This window comes from Arvicola amphibius, chromosome 5, assembly GCF_903992535.2.
Source record: "Arvicola amphibius chromosome 5, mArvAmp1.2, whole genome shotgun sequence".
NCBI lineage: Eukaryota > Metazoa > Chordata > Mammalia > Rodentia > Cricetidae > Arvicola > Arvicola amphibius.
The window spans coordinates 112,025,553-112,049,291 of NC_052051.1; the positions used below are offsets into that span (position 1 = coordinate 112,025,553).

At 43.3% G+C, this 23,739-nt stretch overlaps 1 protein-coding gene across 1 annotated transcript in view; it reads right to left on the minus strand.

Annotated features, from left to right (window-relative positions):
• Positions 1-3,207: 3,207 nt before the first annotated feature.
• Positions 3,208-23,739, minus strand: part of Etf1 (eukaryotic translation termination factor 1) — a 32,994-nt gene continuing 12,462 nt past the window's right edge. The window contains exons 3-11 of the mRNA XM_038330450.1: positions 14,896-15,071; positions 14,486-14,625; positions 11,031-11,169; positions 10,681-10,871; positions 10,223-10,352; positions 8,170-8,325; positions 7,714-7,778; positions 6,483-6,630; positions 3,208-5,483 (exon numbers count right to left, since the gene is read on the minus strand). Of these exons, the coding sequence (XP_038186378.1) occupies positions 5,401-5,483; positions 6,483-6,630; positions 7,714-7,778; positions 8,170-8,325; positions 10,223-10,352; positions 10,681-10,871; positions 11,031-11,169; positions 14,486-14,625; positions 14,896-15,071 (1,228 nt within the window). The 3' untranslated portion in view covers positions 3,208-5,400. The remainder of the gene's footprint in view (positions 5,484-6,482; positions 6,631-7,713; positions 7,779-8,169; positions 8,326-10,222; positions 10,353-10,680; positions 10,872-11,030; positions 11,170-14,485; positions 14,626-14,895; positions 15,072-23,739) is intronic.

Consider the following 23,739-nt stretch of genomic DNA (forward strand, 5'->3'; position numbering starts at 1 on the left):
GGTGTGCAGGCATAAATGCATACATAAAAAATATAAATTTAAAAACCAAAAAAAATCATTTGAGACCAAGAGTTTGTGCAAGTTAGCAAGACCTTTTTGCTTCAAAAGGGGTGGATGGGTGGGAGGTGGCAATGTGGCTCAGTGGTAGAGTACATGCTTAGCTTAGAGCAGGACTGGGGTTAATACAAGACCAAGGACAAACACTATCGTTTGGAAAATTCTGTCTATTCTATGAAGACACTGGATAAACTGTTTTCCCCCAACCCTAGAGACTGTCTTATGTAACCAAGGCTAGCTAGCATTAAACACAGTATAAGGATGACCTTCAATTCCTTGATCTTCCTGCCTCCACTTCCCAAGTGCTAGCAGTTTAAGTGTGCTCCTCCAAGGTCTGGTGAGGATGCTGGAGGTCTTTGGACCCCCTTATCCATCTTCAACTGTGTTGGGGGATAAGATGGCTATCCAGCTGAAATGTGTGCTGTGGGAAGAAGTGTTTCCGGATACAACGCAGGCAGGGGGGAAAGCATGCCAGTGGGTGGGCATGCATGCCCACTTAACCTCACTTGCCCCAACATTTTCCCCCTTAATGCAAGAATTGCCTGCATTTCATGACTCTGGAACCAAAAAGACCTGACCGAGTCCTAGATTGCCATGTAATAGCTTGGACAGATAGAACTATGTCTCTGTGGTTTCTTAAGGGTTATGTAACTTGAATGTCAGTGACGGTAGTTATTTTACAGATGACGGTTCAAACCTAGATTTCAGAGGGCAAAAACTGAGCAGACGTTGAATGAGCCCCCTGGGTTCTTCCTCCCTCTTTTGGTTGACTGCCCTCGCTATTTCTCCAGACTGTAAGGACAAAGCAAGTTGTTCCAGACATCTAATGCTGGCCAGAGATCCGGCCTTTGCAGACGACGCAAATGTCATCCATAGCTAGTATCCTTGTAGTGTAGCACCACCTTGTGGTCACTGGTGTAAAGTCACTCTAGACACATCCATGAGGAAGCTGGTAGCCAAGGAATCTTGATAGCAAGTCTCATCACGGGCCCAATCGAGCTCCAGGTACCGTGCTATGGATTCACCATTATGAAAATTCTTCAGCCAGTCTGTCAGTCTTTCCAGGTAAGAAGGCTGGCCTAAAAAACTCTCTATTCTCCTGCCTCCAGAGTGCCGGTGTGTCACATGCAGTTCAAAGCCAGGGCTTTTTAACACCTCATGTGCTGGGGAATTGGGTGGGGGCTCAGCATGGTACAAGAATCAACCCCAAAGTCTTCACATATACTGGACAAACGTAGCACTAAACTACATCCCCAGCCCTTTGTTTTGAGATAGGACCTCACTCGTTTCAACAGGCTGGCTTTGATTTGCCCAAGCCTCTCAAGGACCAGGGATTACAGACTGGTTCCTGTTAAGCCCAGGTAAGGATGAGCCTGCCGAATACCGGGACTCCTGGAGACGGCTCTACTCTCCAGGGCAGTTCACAGGCCAGGACGTGCACTTGCAGGAAACCTTAGAAGAATGTCTGCTTATTTCCCCTTAGTTCTCATTGGGCCTCATGCCACCTTGTGGCATCCTGTCTCACAGGCTCTAACACCATGTTTCCACCCCCCACCCCCACCCCCCACCCCCACCCCCGCCAGCTCCTACACCCCTTGAGGTACAGTTCCATCAGGGTGGGACTTTGGCAGATGCGAATTCCAACCGGCACTACAGGGAAGCTGACATGAACCTTAAATTCCACCGTGGCATTCAGCCAATCTGCTGGGCCTGTCTGGGAGTGTTGTGGTATGGGAATGGGAACGGGGAACAAAAGATGGCAGCACTGCAGGCCCAGACAGGCAAGTGCCTCAGCTCACACGTCCTGCTCTCCCAACAGCTGAACCTTAATTAGGAACACCACCTAGGCATGCTGCAGGAGAAACACCCCCTCCTTTGCTGCGCAGTGTGCCTGCCTCTTTCCAGAGGAAGACTGTTTTAACCTGAGTACTTTCTGGGTCAGATGAGAAAGCACTGGAAAGGCAGTGATGGGTAGGAGAAGAAAATCACAACGGTCAGTTTTCCTTCAAACTGGAAATAGCCAGCCATGGACAGCTATTTCTCAACTACGTTTAAACTCTCAAAGGAGGGGGGCTCTGGAGAGATGGCTCAATGGTTAAGAGCACTGACTGTTCTTCCAGAGAGCCTGGGGTTCAATTCCCCGCACCCACATGGTAGCTCACACTGTCTGAAAATCCAGTTCCGGGGGATCTAACACCTTTATACCAATGCACATAAAATAAAGTTAAATGAACGTCTATGTTTCTAAACCTTTAAGGAGAGAAAAGAAATATTGTTAAGATCTGACCTAGGACTCAAGAGATTACCTGCTGGGATTAAAGATATGCACCAACCGCATCACACCAGATTTACTTTTAATGCATGCACCAGGTGCCAGCGGAGATCAGAAGGCACTGGATCCCCTAAGACTGGAGCTACAGCCTATTGTGAGTCACCATGTGGGCACTGAACCCGCACACTTTCAAGTGTAGCCAGTGCCCCACCCCTCCCATTTTCCAAGACAGGATTTCCCTGTGTATCCCTGGCTCTCCTTGAACCTGCCTCTGCCTCCCAAGTGCTGGGATTCAAGGCATGTGCCACTTGGCTTGGCTTACAGCCTTAACTGCTGAGCCAACTTACTCAGCCCCCTGGGCTATTCTTTCATTCATTTTTTGAGACAGAATCTCGCTATGAAGCCAAGATTAGCCTCAAACTTGTACCACCACAGGACTATGGGACCTTTTATAGGACTCAAAGGGAAGTGGACATAGAATTAACTTAAGAATTGGGACCAGGATAAAATTTTGGTTTTATCACCAAAGAGCTGCTGATGAAGGCCTTTTTACCTGTTAGGTAACACAGTCTGTCTCCATGGAGTATAGGTAGGTTTGAAATATTTTAAAACAAACAAAAATCCAAAGCTGGACACATGCACATTCCCTTCTGGCATACATGTAAAAGTGGAGAAAGGTATAAATTGGCTTGGCCATAGATAGTGGAAGCTCCTATAGCATAACCCTGGAATTGCAACCTCAGCTATTCTTCATTAACATGGAATCACTAAGGCTGAGCATTTATTAGGCATGGCTAATCTAATAAATGGGAGAATTCAATCTCTGTAGTTCAGACTTTCCTAGGAACATTCCTAAAGAATCTCAAGCACACAAAATATATTCTTAAATATGGTTTAATACTCTTCTCCATTTCTGTACATCACAACACCGAGATTCTGCTCTTAGGGTCTCTCTGCAGAGGCTAGGGAGTGCAGGCTACGGTTTCACCCCTCTCACGTATGTGTTTGTATGCGGAAGTGTAACACATATCGGTATATATTGATACACACATCAATATATAATGCAATATATATCACCAAGGAGAACACATTGATTAAAGAAATACAAAAATTTGGCATCATTTCCAAACTTAAATAGTAAAAATAAAAACTACAAAAGGAGCTGCATACCCTAAATGTATCATGTGAAACAACAAGCATTTCAAAACTGTCAATTTACATCCAATTTCTCTGGTCTTGTCATATCACATTAGACCCATTTACAATGGCAAAGCCCTATGGTACTGCTGGGAAGAGTGTGTTTGCTTGCTCTTGGGTGTTCTGCAAACAAACAGCAGAGCCCAAAGCAAAAGCCTGTTCTGGTGAAGCCTGCCATGTTGGTGAACACGAAAGAATTGACTCTTCTCACTGGGGATTGAGACATCAGGTTACGCGACAGACAGTCATTTGGACCTCAGGGTACAGTGTGAGAACCAGAAGCTTTACATTTAAGACATACTCCCTTCATTCAAGTGAAACAGGATTATTGGAACGATAGGCAGGTCTGTAACCTGGGAACAGGAGCTGGTTCAGACCAATAAAGCTACAAGTGACTGAGTCAAGTCAGTGAGGAACAGCAGTCAGGCACTAAAGTGTTAAAAGTACCCAATTTGAAACCCAATGTACCCCACCACCCTGGTGAGTGTGGGTGATACCAACTGACTTTAAAACCTTTGGTCCTTCAAAGTCCACTTGGTATGCTTTCCCCATTGCTGCCACTGGGCACACCCTACACTTCCTTTACTGTCACCACCTTGAGCACAACATGACCTTGTACTTCAACTGGGCTCAAATCCAACTTACAGCCCAGCTGTGAAGCATAAGCTTCAGGTTTTTGGCCAACTTTTGGATCTAACATGGTTTAATCCATGGTGCCAGAAGCTGTGTCCCATCCCTCCCCCATGCCCTCCCCACCCTCCTCCCATACTTTCTCATCTGAGAGTGCTTTAAGTCCCACTTCTGAAACAGATGCTCCAGCCCCACCAGGGGTTTGAGAAACATGCAGTCATACATGTCTTGTCTGTTGTTCATGTGAAAAATCTTGCAGTTCATTTGGAAGAAAAAAAAATCAAAACACATAATCTCATGCCACCCAACACAAGGAAACACGACCACCTCCGTTTATCAAGAATACATCCAAGCAAAATCATCTTTGCATTTTTTTTTTTTTGGTTCCACTTAAATTGCATGTTTTATTTCTCCCAATCCCAGCAATGGCACAGAAGCCCCATCGTGTCCATCCCACACTGGTTCCTAGTAGGCCGAGACAAAGGGGAGGGGCTTCATTAATGTTAGTGACACTAAGAGCTCCCAAATGCTTGGCACAAATGTGCCTCCAAAAAGATGGAAGTCAAGAATGCGCTGGCCCCAATGTTTCAGCACTCAGTCTGACTTTGCAACACAATCTGCACCTTTGAAACAGACAGTCTGGGAGTGGGAAGTGTGAGGGAGTGAAGCTGAAATTGCCTCCTATTAACTCACCCTTTCAACATTAAACAGAGACCAAGAGAGAAACAGTTCCAATATTTCACCACATATATTTCTTCTTGTGCAGTCTAAGCTGAGAATGCCATGTAAATGGGTCACTGCGAAATGCAGCAATTTAGTTATTCTCTGATCAAAATAAGAAACAAACCAGTATGATCTCACTTCTACTAACTTTTGAAGGTTTACAGCAGTTAAAGTAGTTTTGCTTCTATGTATGAAGGTTAAAAAAATCATTTTTTTTTTCATAAAATACAAGAGCAACCAATTTTACCATCAAGTAAAAGTAAAAATTGGGGTTCTTTTTTAAATTAGTCCAGTGGCATTTAGGACTTAGTTGTGGCTGCTGCGCTGACTCCATGACAAACCAAAGTGTAGGGTTGGGTCTGGTTCTGTTTCGCTTTCTTTTCAGTATCCAATGTTCACGGATTAAGTTCTGGAAATGTTCCAATTGTAAGGCAGGGATCTGTTTGGATTCCACCACGGGTATGCTCCTTGGGTTGAATGCTGGAGGGTGAGGCACATTTTGCCGGACCCATGTCGACTACCTAGTAGTCATCAAGGTCAAAAAATTCATCGTCTCCTCCTTGGTATTCCATTCCCTGGAAATCTACTCGGTACCGCAAGATACCTGAGGAAGCAAAAGCACAGTGAGTGATCTGGGTTCTTGAAGCAGGAAGGATTGATCTTCCAAGAGAAGCTCATCTTCTTCCCAAATTACAAAATGGCAATGATTAGCTATAGGCAAGCTGGCTCACAAATACAAATTTCAGTGCTTGGGAGGCCAAGGTACAAGGATTGCTCAGTTAGAGGCCAATTTGGGTGGCACAGTAAGTCTCAGACCCCCCCCCAAAAAAACCATAACAGAGAGGAAGAAGTAGAGTAGAGAATTACAGTGCATGTGCTAAACCTGATGGTCAGTCATTCCATTCCTGGAACCCACGTGATCAAAGCGTGGACTCCCAGTTTTCCTTTGACACCCGAGTGTTTGCAGACACAAAGCTGTACTCCCCAAAACAAACATAGGCCCAGCAAGATGGTTCTGTAGGTAAAGGCACTGCTGCACAAGCAGAGTCCCAGGATCCACATGGTAGAAGGAGGGAACCAATTTCTGTAAGCTGTCTGACCTCCATATGCATGCCACGGCACTTGTGCCCACACAGAAACACACCAAACAAAACCCCAGAGATTAAATATTAAATACACGCATTAAAAAAAAAATCATGCTAGTAGTACAAGTCTTCAGTCCCATTAGTCCTATGACTTGGGAAGCAGAGGCAGGCAGATCTCTGAGTCCAAGACCAGCCCAGTCTACAAAGCAAGTTCCAGGACAGCCAGGGCTATTCAGAGAAACTGAGTCTTGAAAAACCAAAGCAAACAAACAAACAAATCACAGATACACGATCCATTATTACACATAAATATATGCTAGTAAAAAACTATTAAAGATAACCAAAAAGTGGTTCAAACTAAGGAATATGCCTCCACCTGCTGTTCCAACCACCTTTCAAGTAGAGCGAGCATACGCCACTTGAACTAACTTATTTCAGGCTAGCCACAAGAGGTCCTGGTAAAAAAACAAAAACAAAAACAAACAAACAACCAACCCTGTGTGGAGTTTGCCACTCACCTCCAATCCCACCAAATCCTTTCACAAACTGTGACCCTTCTTGTGACTTATCTGTGACAATTTCTAGTGTAGCTCCAAATTTTTTATAGTTGTTAGCAAACCATTCCAAAAGGGGCATGCTCTCAATCAATTCATGTTCTTGTCCAGTCTACAGGGCAGTCAAGACACAGAAACAATGGGATCAGAACACAAAGTTTAGGATCCTCAATGTCCCAGCCCATCTTCACTGACCCTCTTACCCATTGAGTACTATAAATGTATAATCTTAAAAATATCCTGGTTCTTGGGAACATAACTGAATAACTGAGATGGTTAATAAACTGATTATTTCAGTATTTCCCCTCAGGCTATAGCCCCAGCAACAAAATGTCAAACCATACTTAGTAGTCAACTAATGATTCCTATTGTTGATTCCAGAAACTAGGTTGCTGTAGTTCCCCTTTATTCAACAGCCCAGAAGAGACATGGCAGAGTAAAATACAAAACAAAACAAAACAAACAAAACCACCACATTTGTGCCTGTTGCCCAGGAACTGGAATTATAGACAGCTGGGAGCTGCCATGTAGATGTTAGGAACCAAATCTGGGTCCTCTGCAAGAACAAATGCTCTTAGCTGTGCCATCTCTTCAGCCCCACTGTCAGCCTCATTTTCAAAAGCATGCAGTATTGTATGTATATGACGTCAACTGGCCATAAGGCACCCTGCAGCGGACAAACTGCTGGAGTCAGCTCTCGGGCAGCATGTGCTTTTTCCTTATCAGCCCAACTCAAAACTCAGGGCAGTTACCATTATAGCTGTCTTGGTTAGGAATGTAGCATTCATTATAAATCATGGCAATGCATTTATAAATTTAGTTAAGTTCAAAGGAAAAGCTGATAAAATGTTGATAAAACAAAATAGGTCTCACAGGGTGGGACAGCACTACTCAAATTAAATCTATGTTATTTCAAGGATAAGAGTGTTTTCCTGATTTCTTAACACTTTTTGGCTAAGTATGGTTTGACATTTTGTTGCTGAGGCTATAGCCCGAGGGGAAATACTGAAATAATCAATTAGCTACCATCTCGTGTGGTTCTAGCTGGCCTTGCACCCAGAGTGCATTTTCTGAGATTACAGGTGTACACCACACCCAGCTATACTAACGTGACCCCTCCCTTGGAGTCAGAAGCATGCTCTAGTACTCATGCTTTTGTAGGTTACCCTTACAAAAGGAACTCAAATTTACATACCTCTTTGTCTGTGAAATGAGACTTATCCTTCTCTTGTTCTGGAGTTAAATAGAGAATTTTCTCCTCTGTGTATTAAAAGTTAAAAAAAAAAGTGTTATCCTGGCTCTCACAATACTACCAGACAGAATAAGGAGATCAGATAAGGACAGGACTCTTGGACTAAATCTTCCCATAAACACCCTTGTACTCTGCCACTATAGGGAAACATCAAAGACACAGCCCTGTTCCTTGGCAACTTCAACTGCAAACATCAAATGGATGGGGGTGGGTGGTGGGGGGTGGGGGCGGCAGTAGCAGGAACACAACATGGACACAGACAGAGACACAACATGACACATGATCCTAGATCCTATGAAATTATATGCTCCCTTCTAACTAACTGTGCCTGAAACCAAGGCTTCCCGAACACAGAGAAATGTAACAGACAGCAACAATTTTTCATCTTTTTTTTTTTACCTTCTGTGCCTTGGCAATGAAGAACGTATCTCATTATATCCAGATTTTCATAGACTATTAAAATCTCTACAGCTCCCATTTCCAAAGCCTTTAGTGTATCTTCAACTCCAAAACAGTACTTGCCTGTGTCCTGGCTAATTTCATCAAAGTATCGCCCTGTGGATTAGGGATATAACAATAAAATATACGGTGGCTCTTGATATCCATGAACTTAGTCAACTATGGATTAAACACGCAGAAAAGTAAGCACAGCATACCAAGACGTACTAGAGAGCTAAGCCTGCGGTGGGTGTTTTGAACATACACAGATATTTATTTACTTGTCACTGTAACCTAAATGATAACACACGATTACTTATATAATATTTATAATATATTACAAGGTACATTATTTATATGACATTTACAAGGTATTGTAAGTAACTGAGAGATAATTTAAAGTACATGGGACGATGTACATGTGCTATATGTAAATATTACACAATTTCTCTAAGGGCCCTGCACAGCTCTGGATTTTGTAACTCACAAGGTTATGAAATCAGTTCTAGCAGTCCTGATCACTATAAAGAGAATCCCACTTTCAGTCCCAGGCTCGGCAGCTGACCCATCAGAGCAAGCCTGTTCCCAGTGTCTAGCTGTTCATGGCCTTAGGCCCATGTGGCTGAGGAAACCAAGGGTTTCTGGATCATTTCTGTTGAGCTCCTAGGTCCTCCCGAGTCACCCCTTTAAGGCCGGTGCTGTACTTAGACTTAAGGATGACCTTGAACTTCTGATCTTCCTGCCTCTACCACACAGAGTGCTGGGATTATAAGCTCCCCCAAAAGTATATTATACTGGTGCTCTGAATTGACCCTCTGAATTGAGGGTCTTGTGAATGCTAGGTAAGCACTTTATTTACTGAGCCACCTCCCCACTGGACCCAGCCCTCACCCCAGAATCTCACCTTGAAAATCAGGCTGGTTGGAACTTGTGGCAATGCCACTACCTTAGCTTCCTGAGTGATAAGATTACAGGCATGTCCAGCTAACACCTTTTTAAAAATGTATTTATTATGTATACAGTGTTCCGTCTGCATGTATGTCTACAGGCTAAAAAGAGGACACCATATCTTATTATGGATGATTTTGAGTTACCATGTGGTTGCTGGGAATTGAACTCAAGACCTTTGGAAGAGCAGGCAGTGCTCTTAACCCAAGTCATCTCTCTAGCCACAGCTAGAAAAATCCTCTGGAAAAGGAGGCAGTGTTCTTAATCGTTGAGCCATCTTTTCCAGCCCCAGCTGATACTTTCTCCCCCTCAGTGAAAATATTTAGTTTTCTATTTTTACTTTTTTTTCACTTTAGCTTTGTTTGAGACAGACAAAAGCCCTCAAAACTCTTAAGGATGACCTTGATCTAAACTCATCACCCTAGTGTGGGGATGACTAGTATGAACTACTACACCTAGCCTTTTCTTTCTCCTTCCCCCCCCCCCCTTTTTGAGGGGTAGGGCGGAATGTTTTGAGACAATGTTTCTCTGTAGCTTTTGAACCTGTCCTAGAGCGCATCTGTAGACCAGGCTGGTTTTGAACTCATAGAGTTCTCTGTCTCTGCCTCCCAGGTGCTGGAAATAAAGGTGTGCACCATTACCGCCTGATTTTTTTTTTTTTTTTTTTTTTTTTAAAGACAGGGTTTCTCTATGTAACAGTCCTGGCTCTCTTGAAACTTGCTTTGTAGACCAGGAAAGCCTCGAACTCAATAAGATCGCCTGACTCTGCCTCCCAACCACCACCATCCGGTTGCCTGGATTTTTGTTTGTTTGTTTGTTTTCTTTTTCTTTTCTTTTCATTTCCAAGACAGGGTTTCTCTGTAGCTTTGGAGCCCATCATCCTGGAACTAGCTCTGTAGCCTAGGCTGGCCTCAAACTCACATAGATCTACCTGCCTCTGCCTCCCCAGAGCTGGGATTAAAGGCGTGCGCCACCACCCCCTTTCTTTTATACCTTTTTAGTGTCTTTCTTCAGAATCACACCAAAAACATTTCACAGGCTAAGCAAAATAGTATTTTAGTGATACCTATTAATTTCTTCTCTTGGATGAACTTCACGTTGGAGAGAACTTCAGTAGATAATTCAATGGCTTGGTTGAATCCATTTTCACCACCATAGGATATATCAACTAATTTTAAAACTTTCGATTGCAACCTCTGACACAAATAAAAATAAAAACATTAGGACCTTAAATACCTTTAGTAAAATCCCACCCTCTCCCTTAAAAAAAAAAAAGTTATTGGCCACCAGGAGCTGGAGTTACAGGTATTTGTCTGCATCTGATGTGGGTACTAGGACCAAATTTAGCAAATTTAGGTCCTCTGTAAAAGCTGTGTGTACCTTTAACCACCGAGCCATTGCTACCCAGAGACTTTTTTTTTAGCCTAGGGAATTTATGGATAGGAATATGAACACATGCATAATATGCTGGGGACAAATGTACCCCACATTAGAGACTCTATCCGGCTGTTTCTTATTTCTTACCTGATCAAACATGTCAGACTGACTTAGTTCAGTTTTAAAGTCAGCTGATCCAGCTAAAACCAGACCAGCCACATTTACTTTGTCTCCAGAAATAAACAGCTGCACGGCCGTCTCCGCTACTTTCCGAACATAGTTGTGTCTCTTTTCCATTCTCAAACGGGCAAAGCGCAAGGCTGACTGACCTCCTCTGCCTGTGACACAAAGGTTAAAGATTAAGAGTACAATAGGCCATGAAGTAGAAACAAAATAACCAGTCAAGCTAAAGACACATAAACAGGACCCCCTCCTAACTATTTAGCACAAACTGAGCTTAGTGACTAGTGCTAGAGGGAAGAAGTCCTCCTACATACCGTGTTTCTTTGGGAGATCCACAGTGAATTTGTGCAGGACTTCTCTGGTGTTTCCTTGGAGCGTGCCAAAAAGAGCACCACTGCCGTCTATTACAATAAAACCAAACTTGCTGTCATCTGAAAGTAATGCTGTAAGAGCCTAAAAAACAAACACAGCACTGTACAATCAACTCCAGGGCTCTGTCAAGGCGGAGACAAAATTCAGCGACACAGGAACTCTTTTACTCCACTCAACATGGTATGAACACTATGGAGGGAATGGAGTAAGTGCAGACATCAGCTATGACTATGGAGTTTTCCACTCTGCAGGGAAGGAGAAGGGGAAATACTTGTTTACAGTTACAGGATTAGTTCTGGGATAAGATGGTGATCGTACACACCGAAAGGCACAACTAAAAGCAGTTAGGGTGACTTATCTGGATTTTACCATAATAAAAATAAGAAACAAAATATCTCAAAACCTAAACTTGGGCAGGCAAGATGGCTCAACCAATAAAGGTGTCTGGTGACTACACCTGGTCCCCCAAACCAATGTGGAAGGACAGAATGTGGAATTCCACAAAGTTGTCTTGACCTCCACAAGCAAGCCACAGTGCCTGTCCCCTTTCGTCCCCATCCCCCACACACAACACAACACAAAACTTAAGGTGGATACAATGGCAGTCTATAACTCTAGCACCAGAGAGGCAACAGGAGGAAAAAGTTCACAGCCAACCTAAGCTGCAGAGTGAGAGACCATTTCCAAACCTCATCCAACTAACCAAGCAACTACCAACCAATCAAAAAAAAAAAAAAAAAAAAAAAGTCAGAAAACTGTAGTTCATTTTCCTTTTCATCATTTTATCTCTAGATGATATAAGATGATATACAGAGTGTAACGTCTAAATCAAAGCTCAAGCTTTAATATCTGGTTCCTGGTTTCTAGAGTGGTGCTCCTCAAGTGCACCCAGGGAGCCTCTTGCACTCCGAGTCACTCGGGCCAGCTTAAATTTCTATTAACTATCAGTGACCTCAGCCTTACTAGACAGTACTACCAGGGCAAAATAATTTTGTAAGTCAATTCTATAGTAACAAGTAAAGGAAAACAGACGTGACTAAAAAGACTTTTTAGATTTGGAATGTTCCTCTCAATTTTAAAGAGCTCCACCACCCAGGATTTCTCTGTGTAGCCCAGGCTGTCCTCAAACTCAGAGATTCGCCTGCATCTACCTCCCAAGTGCTAGGAGTTGAGGCTTCCTGTTTTTGCTTTTTAAATGTGTATTGGTGTTTTGCTTGCATGTATGTCTGTATGAGGGTGTCAGGTGCCCTGGAATGGGAATTATAGATAGGCATGAGTTGCTATGTGGGTTCTCTGGAAGAACAGTCAGTGCTAGTAACTGCTGAGCCACCTCTCTAGCCCCATGATTAGTTTTACAGAACTACTAAGTTATGCACTATTTCCATATCACTGCATCTCCTGAGAGGTAAGTAAGCACCCCTGGGACCCATACAGACCCACTTTCTGTGATGGATTGAGACTTAAGGCCTTGAACATCATTAATTGCTAGAGTTTGATCTCTTTAGAACTGATGTATCTTTCATTCTACTTTAATTAATGAATAAGAAACCTTCTTTATAAAGATGTCCAGAATGCAGGCTACTGAATTAGCAATCTATTTTTAGACAAATGAAACAGTAGTAAGATACATATCTTGTAAATTTGGTGTGATGGCATGCCTTTAATACAAGCACTTGGGAAGCAGAGGCATGAGAGTTGAGTCCAAAATGCTAGCCTAGGTCAGACAGCAAGACCCTGTCTTAAACAAAATAAAATCAGGTGTTGGGATTCACTTATAACCTTTTTCAGGTGGAGAAGGATCAGAAGCTCAAGGTCATCCTTGGGTGTACAAAAACCTCTATTAAATTTATGTATTTATTCATTCATTTTTGAGAAAGAATCTCTCTACCGCTTTGGAGCCTGTCCTGGAATTCACTCTGTGGACCATGTGGGCCTCGAACTCACAGAGATCCGCCTGCCTCTGCCTCCCAAGGGCCGGGATTAAAGGCGTGCGCCACCACCGCCCGGCAATGTTGAGAACAGTTTGTCTCAACAACTGAACTCCAATAGGGGCTGAGAGGGAAAGTGGCTTGGTAGGTACGGTGCTTGCTATGCGTAAGGACCTTAGTTTGGATCCATGTAAAAAACTAGGTATGGGTCAAAGGCTTTGAGGGCCCTAGAGTCTCCACCCTTACCTCCACTAGTCATTTTAATGATTACCGGAAGAAAAGTAAAAATCAGTTATGCTAATGTAATAATCAAGCTAAAGTCAGACAATACAGCTATTGGGTACTTTTTAAGTCAGAACAATCCAAAATCTGCTTTCAAAGTTGACATAAGTAAATCTGTCAGATAGAATGGCTAACAGTCCCAAGAGGCCTTTGCCAGGCACTAACTAGAAGCTAAGAAAAAGTTAAGCTAGACTACCATACAGTCAAGCAAGATTCAACCAGGATTGGAATTCCTGTCAAGTTAGCAAAAATCAGCCACTGTAAACTGCAGACAAATGTCAGTTCTAATTCCACTGTAGAGGTTTTTCTCTAGGTTGATGAAAGGCAAGAGACTGAATTCGGAGCCAGCTGTGAATTCCTGATTACTCACTGTTGACTGATCTGGGTCAGTCTAATGAGGTTTCTTTTCTACCATTTATGTTCATCATAGTTAGCACTGTCACTCCGGTTTTATAAGAACAGGAAAAACAAACAACAAACAAAACCCCAAACGAGCATCAAATGCATTTTATTTGCCTATTTTTCAGGAATTTGTGAGCTTAGTGCTAAGGTGCAAGAATATAGGCAAGCCAGAGGTAACCAATCAATCAGCAGCCAATCACCTGCCTCTAATTAGTTGTCCTTAGCACTTTCCTCAAACATCCTAATGAGTAGTATCATAATAAACATGCATTATTCTGAAAATAGTTGTGACGGAGGATGTCCAGATGGAGTGCCCAGCACTTCAGAGGTGGAGGCAGGAGGATTAGGAATTCAGCACCCCCTACACACAAAAGAAAAAATACCTATGTAAAAAGTTGCCTATGGTTTAGAAAAGTGACTTCTCAAAAGATGAACTACGATTACTATCTGAGCTACCAGTTCTATTTCTACATATATAATCTACAAAAATAAAAACAAATCCCTGTGCATGAATGTGCAGTGGCATTGTTCATGAAAGGCAGACAGTGAAAACAACCCAGACATCAATGTATACCACAGAGTGCTCAATGACAGACTGGCAGAACAGTACAGAAATATGCTACCACACAAACAATCTTGAAAAAGGCTAGATTGTACAATTCCAATATATGAACGTGTAAGCCAAACTATTAATAGAAAGTACATTAGCAGTGGACTGGAGCTGCGGAAGCTGAAGGAAGGACAGTGGCTACTAATGGGCATGGGGCTTCTGTGCTCACTCTTACCTCTGTATGAAACTTGTTGTCACACAAATACAATGATGTATTAATAGGTTTGAAAGGTTCAAAGTCAATGTTGACTTTCTTTTCCTTTCCTTCTTCTGTTACAATCGTTCCACAGTAAACAACCAGACCATTTGGAGGTACTGCAAAGAACATAAACAATTTCTCTACTTTTAATTGTTCCCATAACCACAACTTAAGTAAAACAGAAAAACCCTTGAGACTCATAGGCAAAATTCTCATCCCACTTGCAAAACTTCCTCTGAGATGTTTCAGTAGGATTTATCCCTTAAGTACAGCAAATAGCACTTCACACTCAGTGGGTGAAAAAGCTAAAGAACAGCGAGCTGAAGACACAGCAGTAGGCACTGTGGCAGGAGCAGAGCGGACAGAGCGGACAGGGGAACGGTTACCTTTGTTATAAAGTTTGAGTCTCTGCTGTACAGATGTGATGGCTCCCAGGACTGAAAGGCGGTTTACTCGTGACTTAATGTTAGAAGCAGTTCCAAATTCGTCTGCTAACATCTTTGCCACTCGTGAAATCTGGTCTTTGGGAGGAATGATCAGCGATATCATGCTCGTGCCATTGCTGGAGAAGAGAAACACACCAGTTTAAATTCATGTTTACCACCAGTAAAACGAGCTACGGTGAGAAATCATAAAAATACACCATCTAAATGGCACCAGAAAGGCAGTTAAGCACATCAGTGCATTTTCCAAAGAAGCCTAACAAGAGCCAGCAGACAGTGGCTGCTCAATTACTTCAAAACGGAGATTAGCCAAGTAATGAAGGCACTTAAAGGGAAAACCTCAAGGACAAAGAGAAGAGGTTGCTGTGGAGGACCAACAAGCTGGAATTTTACCATGAATGAAGCCTGTCAACAGTAGGGGCTTAGGTTCTGGTTGTTCTTCGGTGGGAGAAGTTATGCCAAGACAATGCAACATGTCTTCCGGTGTCCAGACAAATATTTCACTTAATATTACCCTTTTCTCCTTAAATTCTAGATTTCCACAAAAATCCTCAAATACCAATTCAGCATACCCAATGCTTTCTTGATAAGAGAGTACCGCAATTCACAAATATCCCAGTTATGAAACAATTCGTATCCTACTATTTTGTGCGTGGCTTTCCCCACCCCCCCTTGAGATAGGGTCTTTCTGTATATTTCTGCAGCTATGTAGACTACAGAAATCTTCTTATCTCTGCCTCTCAGAGTGCTGGGATTAAAGGGTATGCTACCAAGAATGTGTTTGGACCACACTGGTTTAACTCAACATCTTACAGAAGTCATACGGGGCAAAAGAAAACGGCTGGGTGACTGAGACCATCTTGTTTCACCATCGTGAGAGCATGGAGCTGGGGTCCCAGAGCCTTGTAACACGTCAGCTGTTCTGCACATGCCTAGTAGCACCAGCTCCAAGGGCGGTAGACAATAAAGTCTATCACACAACATGCGTGTACAAACACACAAATTAAAATTTTAGAAGAATAACACACCGAGAACCTAATTAAGTATCCAAACAAATTCAAATATCTAGAGCCAAAAGATGAGGCTGAAGTATGACCCAGGAGAATACCACCTCTTTAACCTGTACTTTCAAAACACCATCAGCAGCAGTTACACCTGGTTTCATTATTTCTAGTTCTGTTTTTGTCTAGCATGCATGAGGTCACAAGTTCAAATTCTAACACCAAGGAGTAGTGCAGGGTATGACAGCAGCAACATAAACCAGTTTTGTAAGTTGAAAAGAGTTCTGAAGACTGGTTTACAATGTGAACATACTCATCTATAATGACTATACACATAAAGTTGGTTAAGATGACTAACGCCAGAGAGAGAAGCTGCAACAGGTAAAGGCATCCGCCACATGCAAGCACCAAGGAGGCTCACAGATTCAAGTGGAGATTTCTCAAATCACAAGTGAAGACTGACAAAGGAAAATACCCGATGCCAGCCTCTGGTTTCCTTCCACACATGTGCATGCACACACGAACACCCATGTGTGTTCCATACACAAAGATAACATATAAGACAATGTGTGAAAATCATGTGGTAAGATTTCTGAAAAGATTACAAAGAACATGTAAACAACTCCCAGCACTCAACGACAAAAAGACAACCCAAATTAAAAACCAGCAAAGCCTGGGCATAGGGGTATGTGCAGGCAGATGAGCTGAGTAGGCGGCCACCTTGTCTCAAAACAAGCCTTACACAAACAGACATCAACAAAAGCCAGCGAAGGACATAGGTCAGTGGCAGAGTGTTTGCTAAGCAAGCACTAGGTTCAATCACCAATACAAAATAAAACTGGAAAAATAGACATTTTTGCAAAGACCACAGAAAGGCACTGTGGTCTGTCATGGGTTCCCTATCTGGGGTAAGCAAAGCTGTGTGTGTTTCATCTCCCCAGGAAAAGCTTTGCCATACAACAAGAGCCTGGAGCAATGACTCAGTGATTCAGAACACCTGCTGCTCTTGCACTGGACCCAGGCTGGTCCAGTGCTCAGCATGTGCATGGCAGCTTGCAACTGACTGTAATTCCAGTTCAGGGGGATCTGGTGCCTTATTCTGACCTCTGTGGGCACTGCAAGCACACGATGCACAAACTTCTATTCTGATAAACACTCATACACATAAACTTTGAGAGTGATAAGTCATCAAACCTTGGTTTCTGGACTCCACATACAGAAGTGAATGAAGCCCCACCCACAATTTAGAAAACAGAAGATACAGGATGCAGAAATATAAAAGCTCAATATGTCATAGGTGTACTATGGGATGATCCCAGCAGGCGGGATGGATCAGTGAGTAAGGGTACTTAATTGTTAAGTCTGATGACCTGAGTTTGATTCTCGGGACTCGTGGTGTAAGGAGAGAACCAATACCCTTAGGCTGTCCTCTTATCTCCAAATGTATGCTGTGGCATTCATACACCCATATACATAATTAAAATGAATTTTAAGATAGATTGATATTCATGAGTTTAATTATAGCAAATAAAACCAATCATAAAAGACCACATGCTGTCTAGTTACTTCTAGATAAAGTATTTATTCAGAAAACAACTAGGTAGGTAGGTGCCATGGGACACAGAAGACTATGACACCGTAGAGAAGTGGTTATAAGCATGTTCTGTGCGAAGCTTTACTCTTTTAGCTTTTTGGGGGCCCGCACCCAGCTCACAAAAAAAAAAAATCACAAATAGATGCTTATTCTTTCTCATAAATTCCTGGCCTTATACTGGCTTGTTTCTTCTTTCCAGCTTTTCTTAAGTTATCCAGGCTACCTCTGAGTCTTTTCCTTTTCTTACTTCTGCAATCTTACTTTCACCGTTACTCCGTGGCTGTCTGGCCCGATGTCCTTCTCTCCTTTCTGCCCCTTCTTTCCAGATTTCTCCTATAGCTACACTGCCTGCCAGTCCTGCCTGTCCTTTACCGCCCAGCCATGCTCCTGCCTCGCTACTGGTCATTCAGCTCTTTATTAGGAGCATCAGGTGCAAACGATGTAACACGAACAAAATACACCTTAAAATAATATTCTACAACAAGCATGCACACATTTCTTCTCTGTTCTTGACTGCAGAAATGAAGTCCCTGCCTGACTTTCCTGCAATGATGGAGCACAGGCTGGAACCACTACTCAAGTAAACTCTTGTTTCTAAGCTGCCTGTTGTCAGGGTGTTTTACGTGGCAACTGAAGACTAGGACAGGGCCCTGAGTTATACCTTTTAAAAGGGGTATATTTTATGGTATGTAAATTACATTTTAATTAGGAAATCAGTTAGGGCTAGGATATAGCTCAGTTAGTAGAGTGCTTGCTAAGCAAGTGTGAGACCCTGGGTTTAATCACCAGCATAGTTTGAGGCAGGAGTAACAGAAATTCAAGGTCACCCTTGGTGCAAACCCTACCGAAAGGCACTGTGACAACAGATGGATAGGCCAATACACCCACACACGCAAGTACAAGTGGACTAGCTAGGAAAAGGAAGCAGATTAGTTTCAGGCATTTAAATGCTCCAGTTGGTGGCATGTTTGGGAGGTGTGACCTTGCTGGAAGAAATGTCACTGGGGCAGGCTTTGAGGTTTCAAAGACTAGGTGCTAGTCCCAGTTTGTTCTGCTTCTGGCTTCTGGCTGGAGCTGTGAGCTGAATCCACTCCACAAAGGACTCTACTCCTGTAGCCATAAGTCCAAGAAACTCTTTCCTTTGTAAGTGGCTTTGGTGGTGTTTAATCACAGCAGCAGAAAAGTGACTAAGGCACAGCAAATAAATACGACTGTGATACTTTATGTACATATATGAAACCTTTCAACTCATTTCCTAGAACCCACATGTGCACATATACACATCTCCAGTTTCTAGAGAGAAGGCTAGGTAGTTAAAAGCACTGCCTTAGAAAACCCAGACTCAATTCCCAGCAACCACATGATGGTTCACAACCATCACACCAGGCACGCATGAATGCGGTATAAGAACACACACACACAAAATCACCCCCTTTAAGGATATTAGTAATTATTATAGTCATGGGAATGGGTAGATCAAATAAACCGAGTACAAGTGTCCCTTATCCCTGCTACTGAGTCTGTGTATTTTCACAGGAACCTTAAGCCACTGTTGTTTTGTTTTAAAGACTGGGGGGGGGAGGGGGGGGCGGATGGACACAACTTTGTAGAGTCAGTTTTCTCCTTCCACTTTCGTATGCGTTTTTAGAAATCAAACTCAGGTTGCTATGCTTTTGAGCATCAGATGTATTTACTTATAAAGCTACCTTACAGGCCCTAGAGAGGTAAAGTCAACCCCCCCCGCCCCAGCAAAAAAAAAAAAAAAAAAAAAAAAGAAAGAAAGAAAGAAAGAAAAAGAAAAGGCAGGACATGGTGGTACATGCCTTTAATCCCAGTACTTAGGAGGCAGAGGCCAGCCTGGTCTATAGCATGAGTTCCAGGACAGTCAGGGATATACAGAGACCCTATCTAAAACCATCCCCAAAACAAAACAAAATTGTTTATGTATCGTTTGGTTTGGTTTGTTTTTTCAAGACAAGGTTTCCCTGTAGTTTCTAGAGCCTGTCCTGGAACTAGCTCTTGTAGACCAGGCTGGCCTCGAACACAGAGATCCGCCTGCCTCTGCCTCCCGAGTGCTGGGATTAAAGGCATGCACCACCACCGCCCGGCCCACAAGCTGTTTTTTTTTTTTTGTTTTGTTTTGTTTTGTTTTGTTTTTCGAGACAGGGTTTCTCTGTGGCTTTGGAGCCTGTCCTGGAACTAGCTCTTGTAGACCAGGCTGGCCTCGAACTCACAGAGATCCGCCTGCCTCTGCCTCCCGAGTGCTGGGATTAAAGGCGTGCGCCACCACCGCCCGGCCACAAGCTATGTTTTTAACATCTAGATTTCAAGCCTTTCTAGCCAAGTGTCTTAGAAAGGTGAGTTAAGAAATAAATGTGTTCCTCACCCCCCCACACACACACAGAGCAGGTATTATGTGTGGTGTTTTTCCTGTATACAAGCCTATCTCATCTGCACTATTGCATCCCTGGTGCCCTCAGATGCCAGAGAGGGAAGTGAAGCCCCTTTCCAAGAGAAATCAGGGCTCTACCTGCTGAGCCACCTCTTCAATCCCAAGACAAGTCAGTTTAAATACAAACAGTTTCTTCTCTCTCTCTCTCTTTTTCCCTGATGAACAATTTCAAGGAAGCATATACCTTCACTTTAGAAACCATAGGAATTCTCTTCAAAGGGCCCAGTTCAAGCTGGATGAGGGAGGCGCACTCCTTTGATTCCAACACTTGTGAGGCAGAGGCAGGCAGATTTCTTTGAGTTCTAGGACAGCTTGGTCTATAGAACAAGTTCTAGAACAGGATCCAAATTACAGAGAAACCCTGTCTCAAAAACATAAACAAACAAAAACCAACCAGGCCACAGCTCTAAGCACACAGCCTTGTTTACAGGGCAGTATCCTGAGATGGGACTGACAGAGCCGAGTCGATGGCACAGGAACCCAGACCTGAAGGACTGGGGACATTTGAAGCTAAATAGACTACTGGGACAAACTGAGCAAACCCAAAATACCTCAAAGCCAGAACAAATGGCATGCCAGACCGAGCAATGACCTTGAGATGAGCGGTTATCGACTTTCCACAACGAATCTAGCAGTAACAACAGTAGGGTAACCTTGCACCCCTATGTAACATTCCAGAGAAGATAAAGCAGTGGACACATTTAGTGATAGGATATGGTTATTTCCTGGAACTCACTGTTTAAAAGGTTCAGAAGCAGAGCAGGGCGTAGTGGTGCACTCCATTAATCCCAGTACACTGGAGGCAGACAGGCGGATCTACGAGTTCTAGGCCAGCCTGCTAAACACAGAGAAAGCCTGTCTCAAAAACAAAACAAAACAAAACAAAACCAAAAACAAAAACAAAGCAAAAAACCAAAACAGACAAACAGATTCAGAAATACAATTTGCCAGGTTTTTTTTGGGTACATTTTTACCAAATTGCTAAATGTGAAACATACTCCCTTAAAGCTTAAGACTGCACTGAAGAGATAGCTCTATGGGTACAAGTTTTCATGAAGACATGAGTTCAGATCCCAGAACCTACATAAAAACATGTGCTTGTAACCCTGGGGCGGTGGGAGGTAACGACAGGGCTGCGGGGACTCCCTGGCTGCCAGCCTAGCTCAGGTTCAGTGAGACCCAGTTTCAAGGGGATAAGGATCACAATGACAGAGCAGGGCGGCTCTCACCCAAAGATACATTGTGTCCATCTCTGACCCACCCAGAAATTTTAGGGACAAAACTACCTTCCACCAGTTTCCATCTATAATTTTCCCTGCTCTGTGTGTGTGTAGGGAGGGGGGGGGGTGAGGAACACATTTATTTCTTAACTCACCTTTCTAAGACACTTGGCTAGAAAGGCTTGAAATCTAGATGTTAAAAACATAGCTTGTGGGCCGGGCGGTGGTGGCGCACGCCTTTAATCCCAGCACTCGGGAGGCAGAGGCAGGTGGATCTCTGAGTTCGAGGCCAGCCTGGTCTACAAGAGCTAGTTCCAGGACAGGCTCTAGAAACTACAGGGAAACCCTGTCTCGAAAAACCAAACCAAACCAAACCAAACCAAACCAAACCAAACCAAACCAAAACATAGCTTGTGGTAGAGTAGAGCAGGGTAGTGCATGCCTGTATCCCAGTACTCCAAGGCTGAGGAAGGAATGGTTCAGGCTACTAGCACTGCCTGATAATTTTTATGTTAGCTTTAACACTAGCAGATTAAAGGCCTCTGCCAGGAAAGTTGCAGAGCAGACACACTCACTTACTTCACAGGCAAGTCAAAGCTGTTAGACCAGTTTGTGTAAATACAAGAATAAAATCTCAAGGAAGTTGAGTATTTCATGTTCACATACAGCAAATACCTCTTACAATGAGAATGAGAAACAAAACTCTTGCAGCAGGGGCATGTAGCTCAATGATGAAAGTACTTGGTTGGCATCTGCAGGCCTAGAGTTAGATCTCCAGACACTAGAAAAAGAAAAGATTCTCACTTGAGAAGCTGCTAGCTATAAAGACCAAGCTACAGCATATTCTCATCCCCACTACCTCCTCATCTCTGAGACAGGGTCTCACCATGTATCCTTGGCTGGCCTGGTGCTTACTATGTAGACCAGGCTGGGCTTGAACCCAGCTCTGCCTGCCCAGCCTCCCAAGTGCTAGGATTAAGGGTGTGTGCCACACCACACTGTTTGCCTTCTCTAATTCTAATGTTTCTTCACCTTCTACGCTGTCTATATCTCCTTTCCAAAATCAAAAGACCCTAATTAAAAACAGCCAGTGAGAGTACTGGAGAGATGATTTGGCAGTTAGGAGTAATAGTTGCTCTTCCAGAAGTCCCATTCCAATTATTTACATAGTGACTCACATAAGAAGTCAGTTATAGGGGATCTAATGCCCCCTTTCTGGACTCTGAAGGCACCTGGTATGCACGCGGTGCTCAAACATCTACACACGTTAAGAGGGGAAAAAAAGGGGCAATGACTACACATTTATAATCCCAGCACTTGGAGGGGTGGTACACAAAGAGCCCAAAACAGCTGTGGCTACGTGGCAAGACCATGCCCCACAAACAAACAAACAAACAAACAAACAAACGTACGTAGGCAGTGTAAGGGCTGGGGAGATGCTCCAGTCAGAGAAGAGCTCGGTCTCTGGAAGCATGAGGATCTGAACTAGAACCCCAGCACTCACATAACAAGCTAGACATGGCAATGTAAGCCTCAAACAACCTGTAACTAAGGAGGCAGAGAGAGGGAGATCCCTAGGGCTTTCTGGTTAGCCAGTGAGTGGGGAAGATGTCAAAAGAAAAACAAACAACAATAACAACACTCCTATCTCAAGATGGAAAGCAGAGACTGGAGAATCCCCACAACCCAAAGGCCAGCTACTTGACAGGAAGTGAAACAACAAAGAAACCCTGTCACCAATAAGGTCGGACCAACACACCTGAAGTTGTCTCCTGACCGACATTCGATATTCTGTCTCAAAATGAAACAATTTCAGCCTGCCCATGGGCAGCAGTGATTCTCTGAAGAAACCATGCATAGGTGCAAGGACACTCCACAAAGTTACCCTCTGACCTCCACATACACAGTGGCACATGCATGCACATGGGCACACACACAAAGAGACACAGACACACAGAAACCAAATGCATATACAAACAAGATTTCAAAAAGAAAAACAAAACAGCAAAGACATGTTTGTGTGTACGATCTTTCTGCTATATGAAAATTGGTGTTTTTCCTGAAGGATGTAGCAGTCAAATAAATCTTGGGGTGCTTACCAGACATACTCCTTGGCCAGTGCCCAGCAGCACCTGCGGTATTCTGCTTTAGTGGTACAGACACACCGAGCTACCCTACTTATACAATCACCAAATAATACAGCTTTGACCGGAAGAACACCTACACTCACCAGTTGTTTTATCAGACGGGTCACCATGCCTAATACAACATTTCAGGACTGGACCAGAACAGCCTAGAGATTTGCTCCCTAAAACCCAAGCTGAGGCTGAGCATAGTTTAAGACTCTTTCAGCTCAACATTCAATTGGGTACCTCCCAGGATGTAGATGACCCAAGTTATTATCATGCTCCGAAGTTCAACTTAGACCTAGACCATTTCTGGGAAAGATGCTAAAACCATGATAAAGACCATTTCCCAAAACTGTCCTTACTGGACTCACTATAAGACTTCAATTCTTCC